The 26569-nt window shown below is 43.8% G+C and overlaps 1 protein-coding gene across 2 annotated transcripts; it reads left to right on the forward strand.

The window, feature by feature from the left end:
• LOC115094270 (butyrophilin subfamily 1 member A1-like) lies at positions 1 to 25627 on the forward strand. Of its 2 annotated transcripts, none has more exons than XM_029607157.1 (9): positions 1 to 499; positions 2100 to 2176; positions 2884 to 3231; positions 8653 to 8934; positions 9250 to 9366; positions 14297 to 14317; positions 17026 to 17046; positions 17846 to 17872; positions 22313 to 25627. In XM_029607157.1, exons 2-9 carry the CDS (start codon positions 2101 to 2103, stop codon positions 22822 to 22824), a joined length of 1404 nt encoding a protein of 467 aa, XP_029463017.1. In that variant the 5' UTR covers positions 1 to 499; position 2100; the 3' UTR covers positions 22825 to 25627. The 2 variants fall into 2 exon arrangements, with proteins under 2 accessions (XP_029463017.1, XP_029463016.1); XM_029607156.1 differs by lacking the exon at positions 1 to 499 and adding an exon at positions 1754 to 1860.
• The last annotated feature ends 942 nt before the right edge of the window (positions 25628 to 26569 follow it).

Below are 26569 nucleotides of genomic sequence, written 5' to 3' on the forward strand. Positions count from 1 at the left end.
TTCCTGGTTTACCGAAGAAGAAAATTTGGGAGATGCACAGACGTGGACGCCTGTGCTCGAAAGTGCAGGGCAAACGGAACAGCCTCATTTATTGATTTGGTCCCTCTGGTATAATATGAGACCGTTGGTAATGTTTGTCTGTTCAGTGCCATCCAGCGTCAGTGTCTGTGCTCCTTTAAGAAGATCTGGCGACAAGAAGTCACTGAGAGACTGTTAGTCAAAGCTTGCACTTTCACTTTTAGTAGCTGAAAAAGCCACTTTAAAAAAAGGAGAAAAAAACCATACCTAGTCAAAAAGAAGAAATTCACTGATCCTTTTTCCGAGGCAACATTCCAGTATCTGAAGACACCGAGAAATGAGATGCCGGATTTCACCCAGGATGCAGTCACTTCCAACGTAAAGAGAATTCGGAAAGGAAGGTCAGGAGCGGCAAGGCTGAGCAGAGCAGCGGATCCTGCCTGACATTGCAACAAACCCTCACGCTTCTAGGATTAAACAGGTATAGGATGGGATTTTGATCCGTGAACATTCCTCCCCGATATTTAAATACTTTTATCTTTTTGATGCATCTCGCATATTTCTCTGTAGTTGAGACTCTATAAAGAAGAATCAGTGAACCATGGGAAAGGGTGCATGTTTCTCTGCGGTTTGCGTATAATAATTTCCTGACGAGTTTTATTAAATGCACCGGCAGGAGGCGCTCTCCTAGAGTTTCTATTGATCTATCAACATGTGTAAATAAACCTGCAATTGTTTGAAGGTACTTCCCGTGTCCACTGATTCCTAATCCAATTATGCAATTTCGGGACATGGCCTGAGTAGACGCTGGTCCTCATTTATTTTATTTATGTATTTATTTTTTTCATGAAATTTATAAACCGCTTTCCTGATTTAAATCAAATCGCTCAAAGTGATTTACAATAATATACAACATTAAAATCATTGAGATGGGTTTGGGAGATGAAAATGTTCTGATGATTCCTACTTTAGAGGCTTGTTTAATAAATGGTGTAATGGCTTAAAGCATGTTTGGTCAGAAACTAACATGAGTTAAAGATATTAAATGCAGGTATCTTTTTATAATACATTTTTTTAACTAAATTGTGATTTAAATGAGCTGCTTAATGTTAATCGGTAATACAGCTCGTGATACATAATCAGACTAATGCAACATAGTGCGCTTGGCCAAGCGCAGGGCTTTACATGTGCTTGGACACGCCTTTTGGATATGCATCCAAAACCCCTCATGCAATAAGGGGATTAGCGCAGCCAAAACCCGCATCCAAATCAGTATGTCGCTAATAGCGCTTATCACATGTAAATTCATGTTACACCCCCCCCCCCCCCCATGCAAAAAATTGCCAGAGCGCCCATTTTAACTCTGCAAATGTAATGCCTGCCCGGGAGCAGGTATTAAAGCATGTGGCAGTCAAAAACAAAAAAATCCTGTTTTCTATGATTCCTCCTAAAGGTTTCCTAGCGATATTAAATAGGAGGAACCACAGAAAGCAGAATTATGTTCCACTCAAGGGGTTAACAAAATACAATCTTTTCTGTGGTTCCTCATAGGGGGAACCACAGTAAGCAGCATCCCCAAGGTCTGGCCCAATCAGTACCCATGCTGGCAGTGAGTGAAGGACAGTCTTCTGAAAGGGGATTGGCCCTTTCCCTGACATGTGACAGTAAATGGACCAATCGGCAGGAAATGAAGGAGAGGATAAATATCAAGTGCCCAGAGACTTAATGCATTCACTCATTCACTTCCTGCCGATTGATCCATTCACTGTCACATGTCCCAACGAGATTCTGTGAGATCATAGACCTCATTCTGCTGAAACATTAAACATCACTGGGCCTCATGTAAGAGCTGGACTAATTAACCATCATCCTCCGAAGCTCTGTCTTCCACTTAGCGCCTTCTCCCTTTTCGTATTTGTAGGTTTAGTAGTGGTGGGATTGGTAAATGGGAATCTGCTGTACTGTTTTGTTTTGTTTTTTCATTTGTTTTCTAATTATCATTTAAATATTTTGTTCATATCGGATTTGACTGTCAGGTGTTTCAAAATCATAAGGCAGAGGATTTGCACTTTATTTTATAGGATGATGGTAAGATCTGTGGTGCCTGCTGGATTCAGCATCGCTCTTTTTATTCTAAATCTGCACGCATCAGAACCTGGTGAGAACTACTTACATTTCATGTCTTTTTTTTTTTTTTCATTTTGTGACTATGCCTTAGTCAGTTGCTGTAGCTGGATGAGATGACCATGAACCAGTTTTTTATTTCAACCAAAATAACTTGCCCCCGCTTGGATCCTGACCAGGATTAAAGATTGCTTGGCTCTAATACCAGAACCATCTTTTGGCCCAGCCGTTTCCTCGTTCTTTATGGTTTCCTCTTTCCAGCTCAATCAAAATCAGCCTAACTAGGTATTGCTATGCCATGCCATAAGCCTTCATCCACAACCGTCCAAAGTTTTTGCTCTATTACTGATTCTCCCATTTAATCCAGTTGTTTCAGTACTAAAAGTACCCACACTATAGAAGCTGGGTAAACTAGGGCAATTTCCTGCTAAGACATTTTACCTGGCTGATTGGCTTTAAAAATTATCCTCCCTAGTCTTTATTTTTATGCACGGAGGTCCCGGCTAAGCTTTTGAAAATGTACTGCTTGATGTGTACTCTGATCCTCTTCTTAATGTAACTCTTACATGTGCTATTCCTGATACAACTTTTAACACTGGAACAATCATAGCTCAACTTCTATGCAACAAAATTTATCGCATAGGTATAAAATATTGTATCTTTGTGTGGGAAAGAATCGCGGAACAATCTGTACCCTTGCTGATCCTTCCTTCTCCTCTGATTTTGTTTTCCCTTTCACAGCAAAGTTCATGGTGATTGCTTCACATCAGCCCATCACTGTTGCCGTGGGCAATGATGCTGTGCTATCCTGCCACCTTTCCCCCAGGATCAGTGCGGAGGACATGGAGGTGTCATGGCTGAGTGCCATGCATCATTCACTTGTGCACGTGTATCAGAATAAGAAGGATCTGCCTGAGCGACAGAGCCCAAAGTACCAAGGCAGGACAGAGCTGATCCAAGATGGGATCACAAATGGAAGCGTGTCCTTGAGAATCTATAACATCACACCTTCTGACGAAGGGCAGTACCAGTGCTCTTTCGAATCTTCTGACTTTTATAATGAAGCAGTATTGGAACTGAGGGTGACAGGTCAGTGGCTTATGACTTCTTACAGTGATCTGAGGTGGTATTTCATTTTCATTATATAAAGCAATACTTAAGGGACCCTCTCTGTTACGCTTACACAAAGTAGAATTCACAGTGGTTTTAAAACTTTAATGTTAGGTGAAAAGAAGATACTGTTAAATGTACACTTCTAAATCTTGGTGCATGACTGAAATAGCTCATTGGTTGAATACCATTCAGTCTTCCAATCCAGTGGCAAGCACTCTAAAACAAACTCTGTCCTCGAGGGCCACAACCTAGTCAGGTTTTCAGGATTTCTGCAATAAATATGCTTGAGATCTATTTGTATGTAGTGGAGATAATGCATGCAATTGGATCTCAGTAACATTCATTATGACAATCCTGAAAGCCCAACTAGGCTGTGGCCCTTGCGGACCAAGTTTGAGGATTGCTGCTCTAGAGCAAACAAATTCTAAGAGGCTTAGGATATAAAATTATAGGAAGGTAGTGGTGGAAGAGATCTTCCAAGGTCACTTAATCCAGGGGATGCAGTGTCACCAAGCTCAAGGCAAAGAAACTACTGCTGTCCTGGTTATGTCCTTTTGCATGCACAGAGATGCAGCCCTACTTTTTTTTTTTTTTTAGAAAAATCAGAACTACAACTCTCTGTATGCAATGAGGAAAACCTAGCATCAGCTGTGGCTTCTTCCTGTCTCCAGAAAGGATCCACTGTATTTAAACCATCTCAGACTAAAGCTTGTGTAACTCACTCTTACAATACCTAAATGTGGGGCCGCTGCAATACAGTGCGCTCAGCTGAATGTGGGTTGAAGAATACAATATTTTATACCTATGGGATAATTTTTGTTGCATGCGGAGTGAAACTAATAGCGCTCATCACATGCAAATGCATGTGAATGAGGCTATTAGGTATTCTGTAAGCAATGCCATTTATTTGCTTTACCCTTTTATACATTGTTAAACATGGCTCTCATATGCTTGTACCACTCCCCTTGCTCATCCCCTACGTCAGCTGGTAATTTTCCTTCATGCGTCTTTCAAACATCACACATTCTGCTTGGCTCAGTACTTGGTTAAACAAGAAACATTCTTGGCACCTTCCTTATCTCACATTCATTTCTGCACTCTCACGCCATTCCCAGCCTTGGCATTTTTCTCTCTTCAGGCCTTCTTATTCCAGTTACTTGTTAACATGAGGTAGTTTTTTCTTAAAGCAGCAATTAACAAATAACCTAAATCTTCACTTTACCACCCTAAACTGCCCCTATGATGTCTAAAACTCTTTCTAAAGAGTGTGGGAACAATTCCTTGCAGGTGCTATGGTTTGAGCAGTCCATTAAGTCTTTTTTTTTTTTTTAATACTTTATCATTTTAAATCAAATTACAAGTTAATGCAACTTGACAAGCAAAGGTACATAGGAGATCAAAATATAATAAATGAGGAAATTGAAATAGTAGCAATTATATGATCTCAATAGTACACTGTCAAACCACTAATGGGGGGAGGTATCAATAGAAATTAAGAGAAGAAATATGAAAACAAATTACACAAGAAAAAAGGCAGTCTAAACTAAAGGCCAAAATTCAAAATCACAAAAACACAAATCAAAGCTATGGATTACAAGTAGACATAGCTTAATCCTATCATTAAGAAAAACATTTAACTGGGAAGGATAAAAAAAACCATATTTGACCCTTTGAAATTAACTAGGCATTTACTGGGAAAATACAGCCATAATAACTCCCAAGTTAATTGCAGCAGAACGCATAAGCAAAAATCGCTTTCTTTTAGACTGAGTTGCTTTGGATACTTAAGAACATAAGAAAATGCCATACTGGGTCAGACCAAGGGTCCATCAAGCCCAGCATCCTGTTTCCAACAGTGGCCAATCCACTCATGTGTAGTCAGGCCATTTTTAAAATACGAGTAGCTCATGCTAGGATTCTTGTATATTTGGGCCTTTTGACATGAGCCGCTCTTAAAATTCACCCTTTTGATTTATGGGCAATTATCCGCCCACTCTGTGGATAAATTTAAATACCAAATAGAGTGGGAGAAGGATTTGAACAAGCTATTGATGAAGGAGATTGGAATAGATTCTTCTGGTGGTCTGCAAAGAGTTCCATTTCTACGATGATTTTAAAAAATAGTTGTAAGGAATTAATGAGATGGTACTGGACTCCTGAAAAGCTGCATAAATTACACCCATCTAAATCTGATGCTTGTTGGAGACCATGTGGACAAACAGGTTCATTTTACCACCTATGGTGCTCATGCCATAAAGTTCAAAAATTCTAGGAGCAGTTTAGTTTGATTATGGAGATTTTGTCAGTAGACATTGCAGCAGATCCGAAAGTATTTCTACTAAGCATATTCCCTGAGGACTTGCCAGTTTCTACCATATGTTTGGTGGCTCAAATGATTTTTGCAGCCAAATATGAACTAGCATAAGAACATAAGAAATTGCCATGCTGGGTCAGACCAAGGGTCCATCAAGCCCAGCATCCTGTTTCCAACAGAGGCCAAACCAGGCCACAAGAACCTGGCAATTATCCAAACACTAAGAAGATCCCATGCTACTGATGCAATTAATAGCAGTGGCTATTCCCTAAGTAAACTTGATTAATTGCCATTAATGGACTTCTCCTCCAAGAACTTATCCAAACCTTTTTTGAACCCAGCTACACTAACTGCACTAACCACATCCTCTGGCAACAAATTCCAGAGCTTTATTGCGCGTTGAGTGAAAAAGAATTTTCTCTGATTAGTCTTAAATGTGCTACTTGCTAACTTCATGGAATGCCCCCTAGTCCTTCTATTATTCAAAAGTGTAAATAACAGTCATAGCTACTCATTCAAGACCTCTCATGATCTTAAAGACTCTATCATATCCCCCCTCCGAGCTGAACAGCCCTAACCTCTTCAGCCTTTCCTCATAGGGGAGCTGTTCCATCCCCTTTATCATTTTGGTTGCCCTTCTCTGTACCTTCTCCATCACAACTATATCTTTTTTGAGATGCGGCAACCAGAATTGTACACAGTATTCAAGGTGCGGTCTCACCATGGAGCGATATAGAGGCATTATGACATTTTCCGTTTTATTAACCATTCCCTTCCTAATAATTCCTAACATTCTATTTGCTTTTTTGACTGCTGCAGCACACTGAGCCGACGATTTTAAAGTATTATCCACTATGATGCCTAGATCTTTTTCCTGGGTGGTAGCTCCTAATATGGAACCTAACATAGCAGCTTATTGGATAAAAGCTATTAATACCACCAACCTCAGAGGTGGTCATTAGATTTTGAAATGTATTCTGCATGGGGACACTTTCCACTTTGCGCAACAATTGCTTGGAACAGTTTATGTGCACATAGGAACCATGTATTAAGTGGAATAATAGGAACATGGGTTGATTTTATTGTTCAGGACTGTTATACATGATGATGATGATTCGTTTTTCATTTTTTTTTGGGTTACTTTTATAATCCAAGCGCACCACTGTATAGCACTTTTGTTCCTATAACTATTATATAGTTTGATACATTGATATTTTGGATGAGGTGGGGGGGGGGCATGGGGGGAAAAATTGAAAAACTGTGAACTGTATTGATTTTATTGAAATGTTTGTTCTAGCAATGTCTGATATACATTTGGCAGCCAGCTATACAGTGCTAATATTTCAATAAAATATACAATTAAAAACAAATTCACCCCTTTAAATTGCTTCAGAAGGTTTTATCTAAACTGAAAAAAAAGGATGGATGGGCTCCTAGACAGATAAACTTGGTTGATCTGGCATTGTGTGAGCGAGATGTCAAACCCCAGTTCAAAGCGATTTCATTGCTATATTGGGGATTACTTGAGATCATGGTGGGTGATTCTAGAGTGCAACACTTAATTCACACATGGAATTCTGCATTGCTTATATGTCTTAATGAGGATGATTGGGGGGAGGGGGGTTTGTGCTCTCATATGGTTAGGGTCTTACATCATACATACATGTATGATGCAAGTCCCTAAATATGATATTTTGTGCGGAAGTGGTTGTGGGCCTCTCTGTTCACATTTACACATATAGTGGACGTGCCCTCATGTGCAGGAAGTTTGGGTAGCAGTTTTTGAAGAGATTTCAAGTGTGATTGGATCTGAGCTTTCTCCTTCTCTGTGGTTGGCTCTGTTGGGCTATTGGAAAATCTGTCTCAATGAGTTGTAAGCAGAAAATGCTTGTGAATCAAACCACTAGCTGCAGGATTTCCAGTTGCTCATATCTGGAAAAGGATTCCACGTTCGCCGTTTTGAAGAGTGGGAAAAAGCAGCTTTTTGAAGTGGCTTGTATTGAGAAATTGTTGCGCTCTCTCTATATGGGGCAGGTTCTGGTCTTATTCTGCTCAGTAAGGCAGTGAGTAAGTACTTCTGTAACTCTTAGTCTGCTCTCTATTTTTTGAATGTATTGACTGGAATGTATAATATAGCATGCACCTTGTAGTCTGTCTGTCTTATTTTGAAAAAAAAAAAAAAAGAAATAATAGCATGGTGGCTATCTCCCACTACAATCAGTCCCACCCCTCTGGCTCTCTGATATCTGGGTAGAGCTACCATGGTGGTGCAGGGCCCACTACAGCATAAGGCTGGGAACATCACCTTGATTCTATGAGAACCTGTCGGGCAGTTCTTGCCTCCCGCCAGTAGGGTTCCTCAGTGGGCCTTGTTGGCTGTCTGTCTAGTCCTCCTAACACTATGGTTGGCTGCTGAGGCACTCTGTTCCTCTCAGCTCTATGGCCTGTAGCTCCTGCTGGCGGCCATGCTATTCTTATTTGTTCTAGTTATATTCTGACTTTGCAGGATGTTCTCTGGCAGAGCTTGAGTTTAGTCTTGGTCCTTGTCACAATCTTGTCTTGATCTTTGTGCTCCAAGATCCTGATTGTTGTGACCCTAATGTGAGGCCTTACATTGTCCCTATTTTCAGGCTTGCATATTCTGGTGTCCTTGACTTGCCTCAGTCTTATTTCTGTATATAGTGTTCTTGTCTGTTTTTGTTTGGCCCTAGTTCCTGTCTTGTTTTATTGGATGCCTTCTGGTCCCTGTTTTGTAACAGGTCTGCCCTTCTCCTGTTGTGTGTGTTCCTGCTTTTGCTAAGTTATGCCAGCCACCAGCACCTGAGGGCTCAACTTGAGGGGAAAGTGGCCGGTATAGGCAGAAGACTTCCTGAATCCTGGGTCCAGCCCTGCTCCTGCTTCTGGTGTCATACACCCCAGAATGCCCTAACAGATTGTCCTCCCCTTCCCCCTGAATACCAGCATTAGTAGCAGTATCTTAGAGCTGGACTAGGCTTATATTGACACATCTTTGTTTACCGTGGCCAATGTTGTGTACTGATAATGCTGTATAAAATACTAAACATGTTTTTGTTTCATTGCAGGTTCAGGCACGAATCCTCACGTTTACCTTGAAAGCTATGAAGGAGGAGGAATAAAGGTTGTGTGTAGAACCTCAGGGTGGTATCCAGAACCAGAAATGATATGGCAAGAAGCAAATGGACAGCATTTACTCTCACTTGCTACAAACAAAACCCTTGATCACTATGGGCTGTTCAATAAAGAAACATCTCTGATTGTAAGAGAAGACTCCAACAGGAAATTGTCCTGTTGCCTAAGACACACCTACACAAGGGAAGAAAGGGAATCAACAGTTTATTTAGAAGGTGCGTACTGAAGTCTTCCGTGTCTCACAGCTGTGTCGGCACTCTCCTTGGAGCAAGTACTAAGTGACAGTTGAGAAGATCTTCAGACTGCAAGCTGGAGTCTCCATCATTATTAACCCCGCTCACTGCCTTATTGCTGTGACGTACACCCCTTACACTATCTGTTTCCCACCAATAATGCCATGTTTTACTTAAGCAAACATGGAGATCCTGTCTTTTTTTCTGAGCTTTAATATTGGGAAGAGTTTTTTTTTATTCTGCCCCTTCCCCTTTCTCTTCCCCCCTCATAATTCTTTGGTTTCTTCTCTTTTACAGCGTCTCTCTTCCAGCGGTTGGAGCCATTCCGGGTGGCCTTTTTTGCGATCCTGGTCGTTACCCTCGCTTACCTTTCCTTTGCTGTTTATTGGTACTGGAAGCAGTACCGAATCAAAGGTAATAAGGCACATGTGGAGAAATACATCCTTTACGTAGTATTTTGTTAGACGTATGCCAGAGCGATTGGTGGATGGATAAAGATTTATCTAAAGGGGCCATTTTCTCTCTGTGAATATTAGCAAGTATGCAGTACACAATGCTAAAAGTGCCTGCGTACTTTGCACCTGCCACTTGTGCGGGCAGATGATATGGGGCAAAACAGTGCACATACGTTTGAAAATGGAAATTATGCGGGCTGTTGTCCTCCACATAAACATACCGCTTTTTTTGCCCGTGCCACACTATGGAAGCTGCTGAGGCAGTGGTCGCTGTCTCGGGAGCATCTCCCTTCACTCTTCTCCGATTCTGCACACCACTACCACCCTCGCATCGGCATTTCCCCTCAGCAGTATGTCCCTGCCCCCACCTCAGCGTCTCCTATTGCTCCCCTCCATCCAGCAGCCTGTCTGCTCTCTCTGCCCCCACCCCCAGCAGCATCTCTTTCTCCTCCCTCCCCAGTGCAGGCCACAGATTCTCATGCCCCCGATACCTCTGCTGGTCACGTGCCTCCTCCCTCTTGGTGGCGGCATCTCTGGCCCATACCTACCAGCTCCGTCTGCCGGCCGCCCTCCAGGCTGCTGACCCCTGTCTCCTGCCAGTGACATTCTGGATCAACAGCTTCTGTTGTTCGCTGATGACATTCTGATTCACATCTTTGCACCGCGGATGCTGCTCTCTTCCGCTGCTCTCCTCTGTGTTATACTGTGTCCAACTCGGGAGAGTGCATCTGAAAAAGGCGAAGCAGTCTTGAGGAGGACTACCAGAGAAACAGAATATGATGCCAGATAAGAACCAGAAAGCCCATCTAGTTAGCCCAATTTTGCCTTCTTTAGTGCTGCCTAAGCACAGTTGATCTCTGACTATTTCGTTTAATATTTTACATCTTAGCATCCTCTGTCCTTACCCTGTACTTTCTTGAATTCTGTGCGTGTACACCTAAGTGCCATTGCGGCATGCCACAAGGGTAAAGGGGATGCCCCAATAACAGCGCAACCCCTAGTGAGTCGATTTATGAGGGGCTTACTTCAACTTAAGCCTCCCATTCGACCACCAGTTACAGAATGGGACCTTAATGTAGTTCTTGCAAGGCTCATGTGATCTCTGTTTGAGCCTTTGCATTCCTGTGACATAAAATTTCTTACATGGAAAGTCCTTTTCCTATAGCCATTACATCTACTAGGAGAGTCAGTGAGTTACAAGCTCTTGTCACATACTCACCCTACACAAGGTTCCTGCATGACAGAGTGGTTCTCCGCACTCACCCCAAATTTCTGCATAAGGTGGTAACAGATTTTCACCTTAACCAATCTATAGTCTTGCCCACTTTCTTTCCAAGGCTTCACTCTCACTAGGGTGAGAGAATTTTGCACACCTGTAAACGTGCACTCACTTTTTACCTAGACCGCCTTGCAGTCCATAGGAAATCCACCCAACTCTTTGTTTCTTTTGACAAAACAAACCAGGAGTTGCAGTGGGCAAACAAACTCTCTCCAACTGGCTAGCAGACTGTATCGGCGTCTGCTATGAGAAAGCAGCCTTCCTCTCCAGGGGCGAGTAAAGGCGCACTCAGGGCTATGTCAACATCCATAGCACACTACTGTTCAGTACCTATCACAGACATCTGCAAAGCTGCGACTTGGAGTTCTCTGCATTCATTTGCAGCACATTACTGCTTGGATAAAGAAGGAAGACAAGACTCTGCCTTTGGACAATCTGTCTTGAAAAACCTATTTCCAGTATAATACCCAACTCCTTCCACAACCGCCTGCTGTGATTCAGTCTGCCTCATCTTAGTCAATGGCACCTCAGTTGTTGTGCCTGTTGCACGAGTTACGTGCCATTGACCTATTTCAAGATGACTCAGCCTGTAGCTTGCTAATCACCCATATGTGAGGACTAGCATCCTGCTTGTCCTGGGATAAAGCAAAATTGCTTACCTTGTAATAGGTGTTATCCCAGGACAGCAGGATGTAGTCCTCACGAAACCCACCTGCCACCCCACGGAGTTGGGTCTGTTGCCGTTTTATTGTTTTATTTTTTCGCTCGCACTTATTGCTACAAACGAGTCTGAAGGGGAGATCCCTGTGGCTGCAGGGATCATGGCATGCTGGGCATGCTCAGTGGGCCAGTCAAAGGTTTCTAGGGCTCCATCGATGATGTCACCCATATGTGAGGACTACATCCTGCTGTCCTGGGATAACACCTATTACAGGTAAGCAACTCTGCTTTCCATCAGGTGCTGCTTGTGAAAGAATCTCCCCAGCCCCAATGGAAGAAGCGTCCAATTCAAGGAAGAAGGGCTGGTTGGAGTCTTGAGTGCTGAAGGAAAGATGCAGATTTGAAGGCCCCTTTGAGTTGTTCAAAGGCCCGGACTGAGTCTTCAGGCCAATCCTTAGGGAACGCCCCTTTGCAGGTGAAGGCTATAAGAGGGGCCGTAAGTGAAGAGTAGTGGGGACTGAATTGGCGATAGTAATTCACAAACACCAGGAAGCATTATTGATGGCCTCTGATGGCCAAGAATTTAGCAGGGTCCATCTTCAGACGTTGTGCTGGGATGATATAGCTGGGATGATATAGCTTAAAAAGGGTAATTCCGACTATTCAAAAGAACATTTTTCCAATTTTGCATATAGCCTGTTTTTGCAAACCTGCTGGAAAACTTTTTATTTGCAAGTGGTGCTGTGTGAAAGTCTAAAGATTAGGATATCAACCAGGTACACCAGAACACGAGTGTAGGAGGTCTCTGAACATGTCAATTACGAAGTTCTGAAACACCGCAGTGGCAATGGATAGGCCAAATGGCATGACTAGATATTCATAATGTTCGTCTCTCCTGTTAAATCCGATCTTCCATTCATCTCCCTCCTTAATCCTTATCAGATTATAAATTCCATGAAGGTCTAACTTGGTGAAGATCTTGGCACCTTGTAATCTATTGAACAGCTCAGAAATGAGAGGCAGTGGGTATTTATTCTTGATCGTTATGGAATTCAGACCACAGTAGTCAATACAGGGTCTAAGGGACACATCTTTTTTACCAACAAAGAAAAAAATATTCTCCTGCTGGTGATGAGGGGTAAATGAAACCCTGTTTCATGTTTTCCCTGATGTATTCAGACATCGCCTGGTTTTCTGGAACCAACAGTGGATATGCCCTTCAATGAGATGGCATTTTCCCAGGTTGGAGATTAAAGGGGCAATGAAGGTGAAGGTGTTCTCCTTGCTTTTTACTGAACATGTCCATGAAGGCTGCATAGGCCCGAGGGAGACCAGAGGCCACTGCAAAAACCCAAAAGTGTAATGGTAGTAGACTGAGTAGAGGCACTGCTGAACACAGTAGGGGGTTCCCAGACTGGAGGTCTCCTGTGCACCAATCTATAGTGGGGCCATGTTGCTGAAGCCGAGGTAGACCCAAGACCAGTGGGTTGACAGACCTTCGAAGAACATAAAATGAGATTTGTTTGTGATGAAAGAGACCCACCCTGAGGATTATGGGTTGAGTAACAGCCATGATGTTCCCCATAAACTGAAGAGACCCAACTTGTCCATTGTCATATGGGATGCTAGGCTCGATGGACCATTGTTCTGACTTAGCATGGTACTTATGTTCTTTCTGTTGCTTCCGGTTCTGTGTTGCTATGGTATGTGAGTGAAGTTTGAACTGTTCCTGCTGACTAGCTGTACTGTTATGTGGTGGGGCAGTGTGCAGGGGAAGCTTGCATCCCTGCTGTCTGTGATGGGTCAGTGTGAGAGAAGGCTTGTGTCATCATTGCCTATCATGTATTTGTCTGTGGGTCCATAGAGGAATTCTGATTCCCATGCTGTCACAGTCTGTCACCTCTCATAACCACTAAATAGAGATGAAACATTTTAAAAGTTAAATGCCTACCTAGATTTGGCTCTTTAAAATTCACCCGGCACTTAAATGTAAGTTTAGCTAAGAGTGGGAGCAGTTCAGGGGGAGGAATTTAGTCACCCAGCACTGATTTTCAACACTATGTGCCTAACTTGGTTGGCCAAATGTAGTTGTTACCAGAGCAGCCCTAAATCTAGCCGCCTGTCATGCCTCTCCTGCCCACCAAATGCAAAATTAAATTCCTAAGCCAACAGCCCCTCCAATTTCCCTCTCCTGTGGGTCCAAAGATAAAAAACCGGATGCACATCCAATGGTGCCCCTCCGATGCCATCTGCCTGGCCACCCCAAAAGGTTCCATAACTAAGCCCAGAGGACGGGTCTCCTGGTTTGGCAATTACCATTGCTCTAACAGTAGCTAGCTACTATTGTTGCTGCAGTACCACAGTAGATATAAACCAGAAGAACCATTAGACTATGACCTCCTGGCTTAGATGCCCACATTTTTTTGGCAGCCAGGCAGGATTCTGAGACTGGGGAGGGGGAATTGGAGGGTCCATTGTTGTAATTAAATTTTGGTTTTTATTTGTTTTAATTTTCTATATTTTTGTTTTGTAAATTGGGTTAAATTTAATAAACTACTTTTGGTGGTCTGTTTATAAACAGGAAGTTGATGTAGAAATGTTTTTAAATAAATAAAATTTAGCTACTTAGGGCTGATTTTCAGTAGTTGGCTAAGTTTAGGCACCCTAGTTTTAGGACCCTTAAATTTTAATGTAGGCTCCTATATTCAGTCTGATTTTTAGGTGTGTAAAAAAAGATGACCATAAGAGCCTAGATTGAACACCTAAGGCACCTAGTGCTATTTTATAAAATGGAGTTAAAAACATTTTGTCAAATAGCTACAACTGTGTTAGAGGATTTGCTTCATGGGCCATTATCAATTAAACCTCTCTCACAGCTGCTGTAGAAATAATTTAAAGATCAATACTTGTAATGCCTATATCACTATATATGTTTTCATTTGTTTTCCAGAAAAACTTTCTGCAGAACATGGTAAGTCGGTTTTTCAAAGATGCAGTGAAGAGTCGCAGATTTGCTTCTAAGATTTAACTTCAAGCTATTGTGTTGAGGGCATTTGAATGACCGCAGCCGAGTTCGGGGGGGATTTGTCTGCTCGTGAACCACAAATTCAGCTCCCATTTTCTTTCCAGTATTCATCACTTCTGGCGGGTGATGCTTTGAGGCCATCCCTTGCACTGGCTCCAAATGCTTCCAGATCTAGTTCATGCTCCTTTATGGATAGAGAAGAACTGTTGTTGCTTTTTAATATGTCCCAGTACAAACTGTACCAAGCTTATTTTTTTTTTTTTTGGTAGTAGTTGACTGTATTGACCAGTACTAAACCTATGAGGCTTAATGCAGATATGGCACCGGGGTTAATGGTGCCCAGTGCTTAACAGCATTATAATTGCCCTATACCACAGTGTAAAAAGGCTCTTTGTATGGTCCTTTCTGACGGTTACTAGCTAGGAAGGCTTACCAATCAATTCGAAGTAATATTTTACTCCAGTCATTGTTACTAATGTGTCAGTCCAGAAGAAGAAAGTACAAGGGGGTCAAGGGATGAAAAATATTAAAGCATGCTAATAACAGCAAATTGTACAAGAAATGACGATGGATACAGGACCCAAACCTGTCTGGCCATAGGTTATAGAAAAGTAGGCTTGCAGTTCAGTTTATTTACTTTTATCATGACAATTTATTACCTGCCTTTTTGAAAGAATATCGCACAGGGGCGGTATACAGCAAATTTAAATAACAATAAGTGAACAGGAACAGAGAGATATAATGACCATTAGTAACCCAAATGCAAAAACCTCCACACGAAGGTCCCCTGCCTTTGCAATCTAACTTGGTGGTAATAATTAAGGCCCTAAGTGGTGCAGACAAGTGACGAACATGAGCAGGTACTGGAATGCATTTAATGGGAGCAAACCAAAAGGGTAACTACCAACAAGAGAGTGGGCTGGTTCATTACTGGCTTTTCTAGACAAAGGTTGCCACGGAGGTGGCTCAGATGAGTCTGGAGACGTTTCCTTTGTCATTACACGTATCTTGCTTTTGACGTTTCACTTACAAGGATGCTGCTTGTGCTATCATTTTGTCCCCGTACAGCGCATCTCTTAAGTTGTTGCCTATTGGGGAGCCCCTAAAGAACGGAGTCATGTGCTGACCCTGACTTTGATGGCAGTGCAAATATTTCCTCAGTTGCATCCCCTATAAACCCTCACCTTGACGTAGCACATAGTCGCACCCAGTGTAGAACGAGTCCAGCAGTGCCATTGTCCGGTTCTTCCGCATATCGGGGGGCTGTTGGGATAGCCGGCATTGTTTGCAGTCTACATGAGCACGCACACACTGCAGTCAGTTTTCAGAGGGAAGCGGTGCATTTTGCCTTTGAAAATGAAAAAGTGCACATACTAAAAGTATCCACCACCTTTGCGCCTGCTATTTGTACAGGTGGCTGGATAGCACAGGTACATGTGAAGATGTCTTACTCCCCCCACTGAACCCAGCTGTGGAAGCCTGCACGGGCTGCTGGCAGGGCCATTTCCAGCCAGGGAAAGCACTCATTACCCGGAGAAATGACTTTGAAAATTGTCCTTGTAATTTTGAAAATGTTAGTTGTTCATAGAATGTAGAATAATGTAATACTTCGAAAAGTAAGTTTCCAGGAACTAAACTGAAAATAAAATGTTTTCTTCTTCCTGTCTTGGCTGTCTGCAATTTTCCCCCCGTGTCTTCTATGCTTTCATCTTTTCTGAATTCTAACTTCTTTTCAGGATTTGCCTTTCCATTTTATTTCTTTGCTTCTCCTTCATCGATCCCTCCTCCTCCTCAGTTTGTCTCTCTAACATCTTTCTTTACTCCTTTTTTTTCTCCCCGTCTCTCCTTTCCAGCTATCTCTTTCCATTTGCTACCAACTCTTCACCATCTCTCACCCCTTCATTCCCACCTTTCTGTCTCATCCTCCATCTCTCCCTTGCCTGTCTCTGACCTTGCTCTCTCTGCCTCTTCAGTAGGGCCCAGCTCAGTTCTTCTCTCCTCATTCTTGTATTTGACAAAAAAAAAAAAGAAATTAGGGAGGGTAATTTTCAAAGGGACCGCTGCAGTTTAAACGGTGTTTCCTGCTCAGAAATGACCTTTTAAAAGGCTGCCCGCCCACTATGCAGGGAAACTTGTGCGCTTGTCGTATTCCTCTTTAACTTTACCAGCACGGAGTGGAGGAGGGGTTTTGGATTTAGGTGCACACCTTTGAAATTGTAAAAGCAGGCACATAACGTTTTCACAAAAAGTTGGCGTGGCTGTTACAGTTAGGTGTAACTTGTGCAGGTAGAGTTGGATGATTTTCAAAGAGGACTTTAACACACAATTCCGCTTTGGAAAAAGGGTGTGGCTTGCACACACATTTGCCAACGTTTTATACACAGCTCTACACAATTATGCCCTTGGTGTCCACTTACCATGATATATTATCACTGTCTGCAGTTTGGAGGGTATTCTAGTGGTTGCTGAAGGATGGGAGGTGAGTTAGACCACATGAAGCTCCTTCCTTGGAGTTTCACTTTAGAAGTGTGTGTCTAAAAAAAAAAATTACTGTTATTCAACTACTATGTGAAGAATAGCTTTGAACAAGATTATGCTATTATATATAACAGCTTTGTAATTGACATTTTAATGCATTTTATTTGCTTTTTCAGATAAGCTACGTGAAGAAAATGGTGAGTGGGAGAGAGAGAAATGAGATTTGGTGTGTGTGCAGCAGACATAGGGTTGCCAGCAATTCCATGTCTCAAGGGATGGGCCGATCTAATCCTGGTGTTACCTTTACTGCCTGATTGGACTTTAATTTGTTGGGGTAATGGGGAAAGCAGAATTGTTGTCGGTCGCTGTATGTCCTAGTAAAAGGAAGTCTCTCTAGTTTTGAACCTTGACATCTGACGGTTTCACAAAGCTGCCTGCGTTACATGACGTTTACTAGTAGTGACTGATACAGGCAGTGAGCAGCTGAACGGCGACAGAATGAGCACTGGCTGGGCTGGGGATGCTGCCTAATGGCTGCTTTCAGCGTCCATAATTACAGGGCTCTGGAGAGCATCCTGGTGCATGGCCCCTGGCTCAACAGACTAGGTACACTGGGAAGGGCGGTGGGGCCAGGCGCTCTGCCATAGGGGACAGATATTCCCAGGGTAGTTGCGAGTGGAGACTATCGCAACAAAATGAAAAGATCATTGCGGCCTTGTGCAGGGATCCTCTTTGTAACACTGCCTGGCTTCTTTAAAGGGAGAAATATATGCCAATGGCTTTAATGTCAAAGTGACAACAGTTTGGGGCTTTTTCTGTTTACTGTTGCTGATCTAGAGCATCAGACCCTGAGACATTGCATCTCTTGGCACCTATGTAGGAAATAGAACAAGTCCGTCCCATTGAACTTTTTTTTTTTTTTTTTATAGCTTTGTCACATTACTGGGGGGGGGGGGTGGCACTTATTAATCTTTTCCTATTCTTTTTTGGTTTTAGAGTGGAGAAAAGCGGCCAGCCATGCAGGTAAGTACCAGATATTTCTCTGCCCTTTCCATATCCTCAGCTGTTTGCTTGGAATGTATTTTCTAACTGACCTCCTCAATGGCCCAAAGACGGCAGCTACGTGCTGCTGACGTGTACGGCACCTTTATGACAGTTACCTCTTTAAAACTAAAGAATATTGAGTAAGCTGGTGAATGGTAAAGGAATCCTGGATAACCTTAGCTGAATATTCAGTGGCTAAGCGTCCTGTATTGCTCTGATAGCAATGCTAGTGGGCGGTCTCCCCACACACGGATGTGTGAGCGCCCTGCATCCGTGTGGGCGGCCACCCCGACACGCCACGACCTTACCTCCACTTGGGCGGAGGGGAAAGGAGGGCCCCTTTCCTCTCCCCCTCCACGTGGCGATCATGATGGCACCGGTATCGTGCTGCCGGTGCCGTGGGGTTATTTTTGCGGTGGTGCCACCGGCGACGTTGGTCCGGCGTTGGGGAGCAGTGACGTCATCAAGGTGCGCCCCCGTCGCCAGGCCACCTGACTGGCTCTGGGGAGCGCACGACACTGCCGACAAAGGGAGAGTGGCCGGCGGGCAATTTAAAACCCGCCAGCTCCCCTCGGCGCAGCCTCTTGCTCCTCGGCCCTGACCGGAATTGCTACTTCCTGCTTGAGCTGCTTCTGCTTCTTCCTGTGGTGAGCAGTGCTTCTGCACTTCCACTCCTTTTTCAAGAAGACTGAAGCTTCTATGCTTTAATAGAAGATTTATCTTCCTTCAGCTTTCCTTTTGGGACCCTTTGGCTCTAAATATTAGAGCTGCCCATCACTTTTGCAGCCCTACTCTCTATTAAGTTCGCAACCCCGCTCCAAAAAAAAAAAATCTTTTATTTCGTGTCTATTCGAATGATTCGCGCCAGTTTTACGTTGTTAGGGAGGTGCTGCCAACATTTGTGACAGATGTCCCTGTGGTCCAATTCCTCGGCTGTAGCTCGGCAGGCCCCAGCACAATGCACTGTGGGGATTTTAGGCACCCCTGTCCTCGAGGTGCCCATAGGTCTGGGACCCTCTGCTCCCGACCTCATGGCCCTCCCGCCCTCTGACCGGAGGGGAGCTAGAAGCCGATGGGGAGGAGGTAGGGCACCTGGGCCGCCTCGAGGAACAAAAGGGGTCAAAAAGGGAATCGTGAAGCATGGGGTAAAGGTTAGGAAGACCCCCAAACTGAAAGTGTAATTCGGCTAAGAAAAGGGGTCAAGGGGAAAAGCATCAGAGGGTAGCAGCAGCGGTGTCTGTGCTCTTAGCACTGATGTGTTGCAGTTCACTCCCCAAAAAATCAGGGATCAGGTGGTTATCCAGATGCAAGTTGTCCCATCTATCCTACTTGATGCGGTACCTGATACAGGTGCGCAATGTCCGGCTGGCCATGCAGAACATGCCTCGGCATCGTCTCATGAGCCCAGTGTCAGGAACTCACGTAGCCCAAAGGAGGATCCACGGTAACATCCCCATCATGGCTGGCCTCCCACTTACCATCCGAGTGTTTCCACGCCAGTCCAGATCCATGACACAAGTCGTACTGGTGGCCCACCTATGACTGTCGCCACTATAGGGATCCGGACAGCTTCTGGCATTTTTAGGGGTACAGGCCTTATGATGTCGATCCCCGGCCCAGGCATGAAAAATGGCCCAGTTATTCATACCCATACTGGGATTCCTCACCATATCCCAGTAGCGGTGAAGAGTCCACAGAGTGCACACACTACCCTGACCTGTACAGATGTAGGCACGACCGCAGAGAGTAGCTGCAGCTCCCCTAGACTGCCCATAGCGAGATGGAGTTGGCACTTGCAATCTGTGACATCACTCGTCGTCATGGCACTCAGCCGAGTCACAACGCAGCAACGCTGGTCGCAGATCTTTGACACCGAAGCCCCTACCAAGCATTCCTTCACCGGTGTCACCACCCGCCGATGAACATGGTACGTTGGCCGCGCGAAGCTTAGAAAAAATTTCTTGAAGGGAGTGCAGAGGCAGGGAGAGATGCCAGTGGTCAAGGCATAGGCAGGCTTACTCTTCCTCTTCCTCACGTAGCGGCTCTTCCAGCTCGTTTTCTTCTTCCTCCTGGAGTTCAGGTTCCTCATCTACAGCTTGTGGATTAGACCAAGAGGACACCGTCTGCCCCAAGTTGCCGGAAACAGAACCCGAATTCTGGAAGCTGATACCCAAAACCCCCAGACATCGAATAAGGCACAGGCATAACATTGACTTGTTCCGCTTAATGGAAGGACATAGGAGGTGGGGCCAGACTGAGCGGGAAAGAAAAAGGAGCTGGAAGCAGCCAAACCCATGCAAAGAGAGATCATAAACTGGGTGCGGGCATTCGCACAAATGGCCTCAGTCGTGGTGTGTGCAGAGCCTGCTGCGGTACAGCCTTTGTCATACTTGGACACTATTCTAGGTGCATACAAAGAATTACAGTGGTTTTGCATGGCTCAACTACAACGAGGCCTTTCGTGAGAGAATGGCCAGTAAGTCCACTATGTCATGGGGAAGACAGGATATCAGCCTGTGGCTTATGAAAATAATTGATTTGGATAGAGAATATTTTGATCTTCCAGGGGATTTACAACTTGGGATAACACTGCTTTCTCAAGAACGTTTGCTAGAAATGGCAAGTTGGATATTGGATGATAGTTGTCCCAATCCTCAGTTTTTCCAGTCTTACTTTTTAGGATCGGCTTTATCACCACTTGTTTTAATTCATGTGGTATAATTCCTTCTGATAGTGATTGATTAATTAAGGTTGTGATTGTTGGAGTGAAAACATGTTGTACTTCTTTCAAGACATGTGGGTGAGTTATATTGTACAATATTTTGATGTAAGCACAACAAAATGAAAATAAATATTATGACAGTAACTGACCTATTATCCAACAACTATCTATGGGATTGGTGGCTGTCCAGTTAACCGATCAGCACCAGCCACTTTTGTTGAACCTCGGAAGCCACCATACTTAGTCTCTTTCATGTGGAGCCTGCCACTCCCGCTGCTGCCTTGGGGCCTGTCTTTGCCTTTGATCAGACCCTGCCGCGCCTTTGTCAGTTACCTAGAACATGAGGTCAGAAATAGGCCTTATGGCCTATCTAGTTTTCCCATCTTCCCAACTAACTTTACAATTCCCATCACTGCCTTAGAGATCCCCTGTGTTTTTGAATTCAGATATAGTTTTGCTCTACCACCTCCACCTCAAGGAGGTTCCATGTATCCACCATCCCCTCTGAAAAGAAATATTTCCCAAGATTACTCCTGAGTTTACTTCCGTTTTCTCTCATCCCATGATCCCTCATTCTAGAGCCTCCTTTCTGGTGAGAGGCTTGCCTCCTGTGCATAGAAACCTTGGAAATATTTAAATGGCTCTTTCATATGTCACAGCATCAGCAGGACATTTACTAGACCACCGGTGGCCAGATATCTTGACTTTTCCAGTTATCTGACTTAGCCCACATCTCAAGGTAGTTGGATAATAGATTCATGGTATCGCTCCTCCTTCTGATGAATAGTAAGTATTTCTGCCATAAGTAAGTTTTATAAAGCTTTTTCTCTTATTGATTATAGATGATGCAAAAGTTTGTTGCTTTTTATTTTATTTATTTAATTTATTTAAAGTCTTTTCTTTTTTTTTTTTGAAATTTAAGGTTTATTAGAGAAAGATAATACCGACAATACAAAACCATACAGCATCTGTGAAGCATGTACAATAACAAAATTGACAGTAGAATAGATGCAATAAAGACTTACAACAGATTCTCTGCTTTTCTCAGTTATTGTGTAAACATATTATTTAAAGTCTTTTCTATACTGTCGCTAAGTTATATACCATCGCAACGGTTTACATGTAGGCACATAAGTAATTTTGGAGTAAGTGTACTATAGTACATTCTAACCGGTGCCATTAAGTTTCAGTTACATTAAATCATAAAAATACATACAAATGTTTAGTGATGTAGGTTCTGGCCAGGTGTACCTAGAAGGTACTTTTACAGGTAAAAAAAAAATCACATTTACTGTGTTATCTTATTACATTCATTGTGTACTCAATTTGTTAAAATATTGTAATGCACATTTATGAAAATAGTGCTGTGTGCCGGTGCAACAGTATTAAATTAATTTTCATTTATTCTCCATCATTTTGACTAAGGAATTCACCCAAGGCAGGGTACGCTATATTAGAAAGCAACATTAATTGCAATGTTAACTTCCGTGTGAGACTCTTACAGAAATAAGATGATCTGAAATTCAGGGTAATAAGCATATTTAATTTACTGATAAAATCACCTATCCCAAATCACTGTGATGCTAAAATGCTAATTCTTTAAGACTAATTGAAGTGCCTGCAAGGCAGAATATAAATCAAAGAAATAAAACAACTTCAGTATGGTCTAGTTTATTCATTTCTTTTTGTTTCTCCAGTTGAAGTGACTCTGGATCTTAGAACAGCACATCAGTATCTTATTGTGACAGAAGATCAAAAATGTGCAAGATTTAGTGACACCGCTCAAAACGTACCTGACAATCCTGAAAGATTTGATTCTTATTCCTGTGTCCTTGGTTCTGAAGGATTCACAAGCGGGCAACATTACTGGGAATTGGCCGTGGAGGATGTCACACACTGGGGCCTAGGGGTGGCTAAAGAATCTCTGAAGAGGAAGGGCTGGCTGACGCTGACCCCCGAATCAGGAATCTGGACTATCGACTTGTACCACGGTAAACATCGGGCTCTCACCTCCCCAAACAGGACTACCCTCTGCCTGAACAGCAGTCCGAGAAAGATTGGAGTTTATCTGGACTATGAGAATGGACAGCTGTCATTTTACAATGTAGAAACTGTGTCGCACATATATACGTACAGTCTTCGTTTCACTGAGAGAATATTTCCTTTCTTCTGGACATGGAGTAAAACACCCATTAAATTGTGTTTCTGATAGTTAAGTGTGGAGATAAGATATATTTAAGTTCATAATTTTAAATATATATATTTTTTCATTTAAGTGTAAATTAAGCTGTGAATAAGAGACTTTTGTGTTCAGTTTTTATTTTATTTTTCCTGGGAATTTCAATGTTTTATCATTAAAAAAAAAAATCTGTGGGAAAATGAGTTTATTGTAACACTTGAACAAAATCAGTGGGAAAAATCAGTTTCCTATTGATTTCTTTTTGTCCTGACATTTGAAATTCCCAGGCAAAATAAAATAAAAAAAAGAAGCTAGCTCTGTAATTTGTTGCCAGGGTTAGTAGTATACCTGGGCAGGTTTCTGGAGGACAGGTCCATTAATAAACATTGTTCCCTGATAACTGTTTGCACATTTCACGGTGGCTAAGGCAGCGCTGCAGCCAGAATGGATTTTCTGGCGGGGCCTGAGGTTTACATGGATGGGCATTAAGCATACAAGGGTCCTCTGCTCCTGGGTCTTGTCTCATTTTGTCCCCTCCCTCTCATCCATGGCCCTTTCCCAGCTCCTCTCTTTCCTATCCCCCATGAACCCTCTACCTCGTATACCTCTCTTCCCTTCCTATTCTTCCCCCACCTCCTTCCCATTGGCCTCTTGCAGGCCTCTTTTCTATCCATCCTCTCTCCTCCCCCTCCCATCTCCTCTCTCTCTCTTAGTCCCATCCTGGCATTTCCAGGCACTTCTCCCTTCCCCTCACCTTTTTGCCCGAGGCTGTAGTTTAAACGTGTGCATTGTCTGCAAACTTGCCAGTACTTTGCAGCGCAGACCTGTAAATGAATTTTCAAAGGGTCCGACACACACATGTCTGTATTTTGGAAACCCCTGTAGCAAGAGGTCCAAAGTATTTAGAACAAGGAATTTAATTCTCCTATTCCCGCCATCAAGATTGGCCTGACCCCTGCCCCTGTTCAAAATCCCAAATCCCCTGAAGCATAAAGAAGTGCCCCCACCCCACCCCCGACCAATGTATATTGAAGAAGCATCCTCTAGGCAGCATTCAGATTTTGCCAGCTATATCGGTAAGAAGAGACTCCTGCTCCCTTCTGCTGGCAAGGGATAACAGGACTTTTGGAATGGGAGGGGGCTGTTCTGGAGGGGCAGCTTTTTATTTTTTATTCTTGAGGAGGATCAGGAAGCTGTGGGGGTGGCCTGGGAGGGTTCTGATTCCTTATGTTTGAACTGGGGAAGGGGGGGGGAGAGGGTCCAACCAACCTTGATTAGGTGGGGGGAGAGAGGGTTAAGGCAAATTAATTCCCTTGTACTGATTAGCCCTTGCACTTAGGGACTGCAAGATGTAGTGTGCTCGCTATAAAATGAACACCTGCTCCAAAGCTGCTTTTTAACTTTTGTTGGGTTTAAAGTAATTTGTTTGAGACGGGCATACCATGATGTTTTACCGTATGCTGCTAAAGGCTAGCCGTGGTGAAACACGAGTTTAACTGACAATATTTATCTGTCATGCAAAAATTCTCTTGGAGAACTTTTTTCCTGATGATTTTGAGCTGGATAGCAGGTGGCAGCATGACCGTGCACTGTTCCATAGGCATCAGCAGCTAGGGCTAACATGGCCAACCCCAGTATCAGAATCAGTTGTTGATGTCACGCTGCTGTTGAGTCCCTTAATGTTTCAGCTATTAGGAGAGAGAAATGGCTGAGTGAGAGAGAGAGAGAGCTGTAAACTGACAGGGAGAACTCACCTAGCTGAGAGAGAAATAGTTTGAGACAGTCTGAGCGCTTAGGAAGATGGGGATCAGTGTCTGAGCTGATCGTTGTCAGGCAGGCCTCTCAGTTGACTTGAGACAAGTGCACTGTTTAGCTTTGCAAATAAATTCAGTTTAACCAGTTGGAGGTGTTTTGAAATTTCTTTTCTTTTTCTCTGCCTTATTATAATGCAGTTTTATTTAAAATATTTTACATTCATTATTATTATAAAGGTAGAACAAAGTATTAGCATTGTTTTGTTTCTTAGCATTGTTTGTGGCCAGTTTGTATCCCATTTTTTTTTTTTTTTTGGATGTGTGGGCTGAGAGACGCCAGTTTGTGGAGTTGCAGTGTCCCTAGAAATCCTCAGGGAGTTGCTGGTTGGCAAGATGCTTGCTCAGAGGAAGCAGAAATCAAGTTGGGTGGGAAGTTGCCAGGAAGGAGGCACATGTACAAGTGTGGCCAGGCCTGTGCAGTGCTTGCAGGGACCTTCAAGGGCCAAATGTTTAACCCCGATGGGTGTTTGGGGTAGTACAATAGCATTACATGACTCAAACTCGCATATGTTGTTCCTGCGTTTTTATATGCGGATATGTGCTAATGTTAGTGCATACCCACTAGTGTCATCTGACTCCAGTTAAGCATGCAAGCAGTTAATTTCAAGTGGATATTTTTTATTGTATGAAGAACTTGACTGCTTTATGATTAGAACAGAACCCGATCAGAAGTTACTTAGACTGTCTGTAATGTGGGTTCCCTGTACATACCCGGATCAGTCCAGATTCCTGGGTTTTGCCTCCCTTCCAGCAGATGGAGACAGAGCAAGTTTCGATAGACTCTGCCTTATATACCTAGGTGCCACCCACAGTCTGCCAGTATTACTCTGTCTCCAGCAGACGGTAGGGGGTGCAACACTCAGTCTGTACTAGTTCTTTAAAAAAAAATAGAGAGAGAGAGAGAGAAAGCATTTAGTGTTGAGAGGAGTTAGGGCTAGACCTTTCAGTTAAAGTTTTTATATAATAAAAAAAAAAAAAAGGAAAGAGGCAGGAACAGGAGCTGTCCTTCGATCGGAGGGTGTCTGTCAGGCTCCCGGGAGCTGGCTAGGTTCTGAGGGGACCATCCTTCCCGCTGTGCATGTCTGCTGTGGTTAAGGGTCGAGGGCCCTACTCTACCATCAGTGCACTAGAGCTTGGGGTGATACCGAGGAGCCCGGATCACTCACCCCAACTGGACTCTATTAGCGCCAGGGCCTGCGGGATCCGTGACAGGTTTGGGGGGGGAAAAAAATGTACTTAAATAATAAATTGAAGCGGCGTTTTCGTGCTGTTCGGGTCTCTCTTTAACTTTTCTGCAGCGTCGGCTCGGGAGCGGGCTGTTTGGCGCTTATTTTCTTGATTTTTCGCATTCGTTTTTTTCTGGGGTCAGATTCATGCTGTGCAGGGAGGTCTGTCGGGCGTGCGGCTTTGTTCGCGGGCGTTTGTCAAGGGATGGGCTGTGTTCAGCCTGCATCCCCGGCGGCGAAGGCACCTCCGTTAGCCCAGGAAGGGTGGTTCTACGGGGGCGAACCGTTTCGATGGGCTTTGCAGCCCTGCCTCTTTTCCCCTCTGCCGTTCCCGCTGGGAGCGGGAAACGGCGCCATTTTGTCGTCCTGTTCCGCAGCGGCTCAGATAGCGGAGGGGGAGGAGAATCTCCCGCTGCCATTATCGCCGCAGCAGCTGCCCCTACGGCCTAAATCTCCTGCTCGGCCAATATCAGCTGCACAAGGGGACACCCCTGATACGGGGTCAGATGATTCTGAGTCTTCTACCTCGGACTTTGTGTTATTAATGCACAAAGTCTTTAAAACAAGGAAGCTTAGTAAAAAGCACGAGTCTGACAGGGGGAGTTTGTCTGTACCCCTTTCTTATCCTCGGATGCAGTCCCAGTCCGAGGGATGGAGGGGGCCGCCAAATCTAAGCACCCAGTCCAGTCTACACTTCCGCAGGAGGATTCAGACACGTCATTGGAGGACGCAGAT

This window comes from Rhinatrema bivittatum, chromosome 6 (assembly GCF_901001135.1).
Source record: "Rhinatrema bivittatum chromosome 6, aRhiBiv1.1, whole genome shotgun sequence".
Classification (NCBI taxonomy): Eukaryota; Metazoa; Chordata; class Amphibia; order Gymnophiona; family Rhinatrematidae; genus Rhinatrema; species Rhinatrema bivittatum.

Bases quoted from the DNA above. Each gene is read 5' to 3' on its own strand.
- LOC115094270 (XM_029607156.1), top strand. The intron at 3,232-8,652 runs GTCAGTGGCTTA...GTTTCATTGCAG, and splicing joins ATTGGAACTGAGGGTGACAG to GTTCAGGCACGAATCCTCAC. The intron at 8,935-9,249 runs GTGCGTACTGAA...TCTCTTTTACAG, and splicing joins ATCAACAGTTTATTTAGAAG to CGTCTCTCTTCCAGCGGTTG.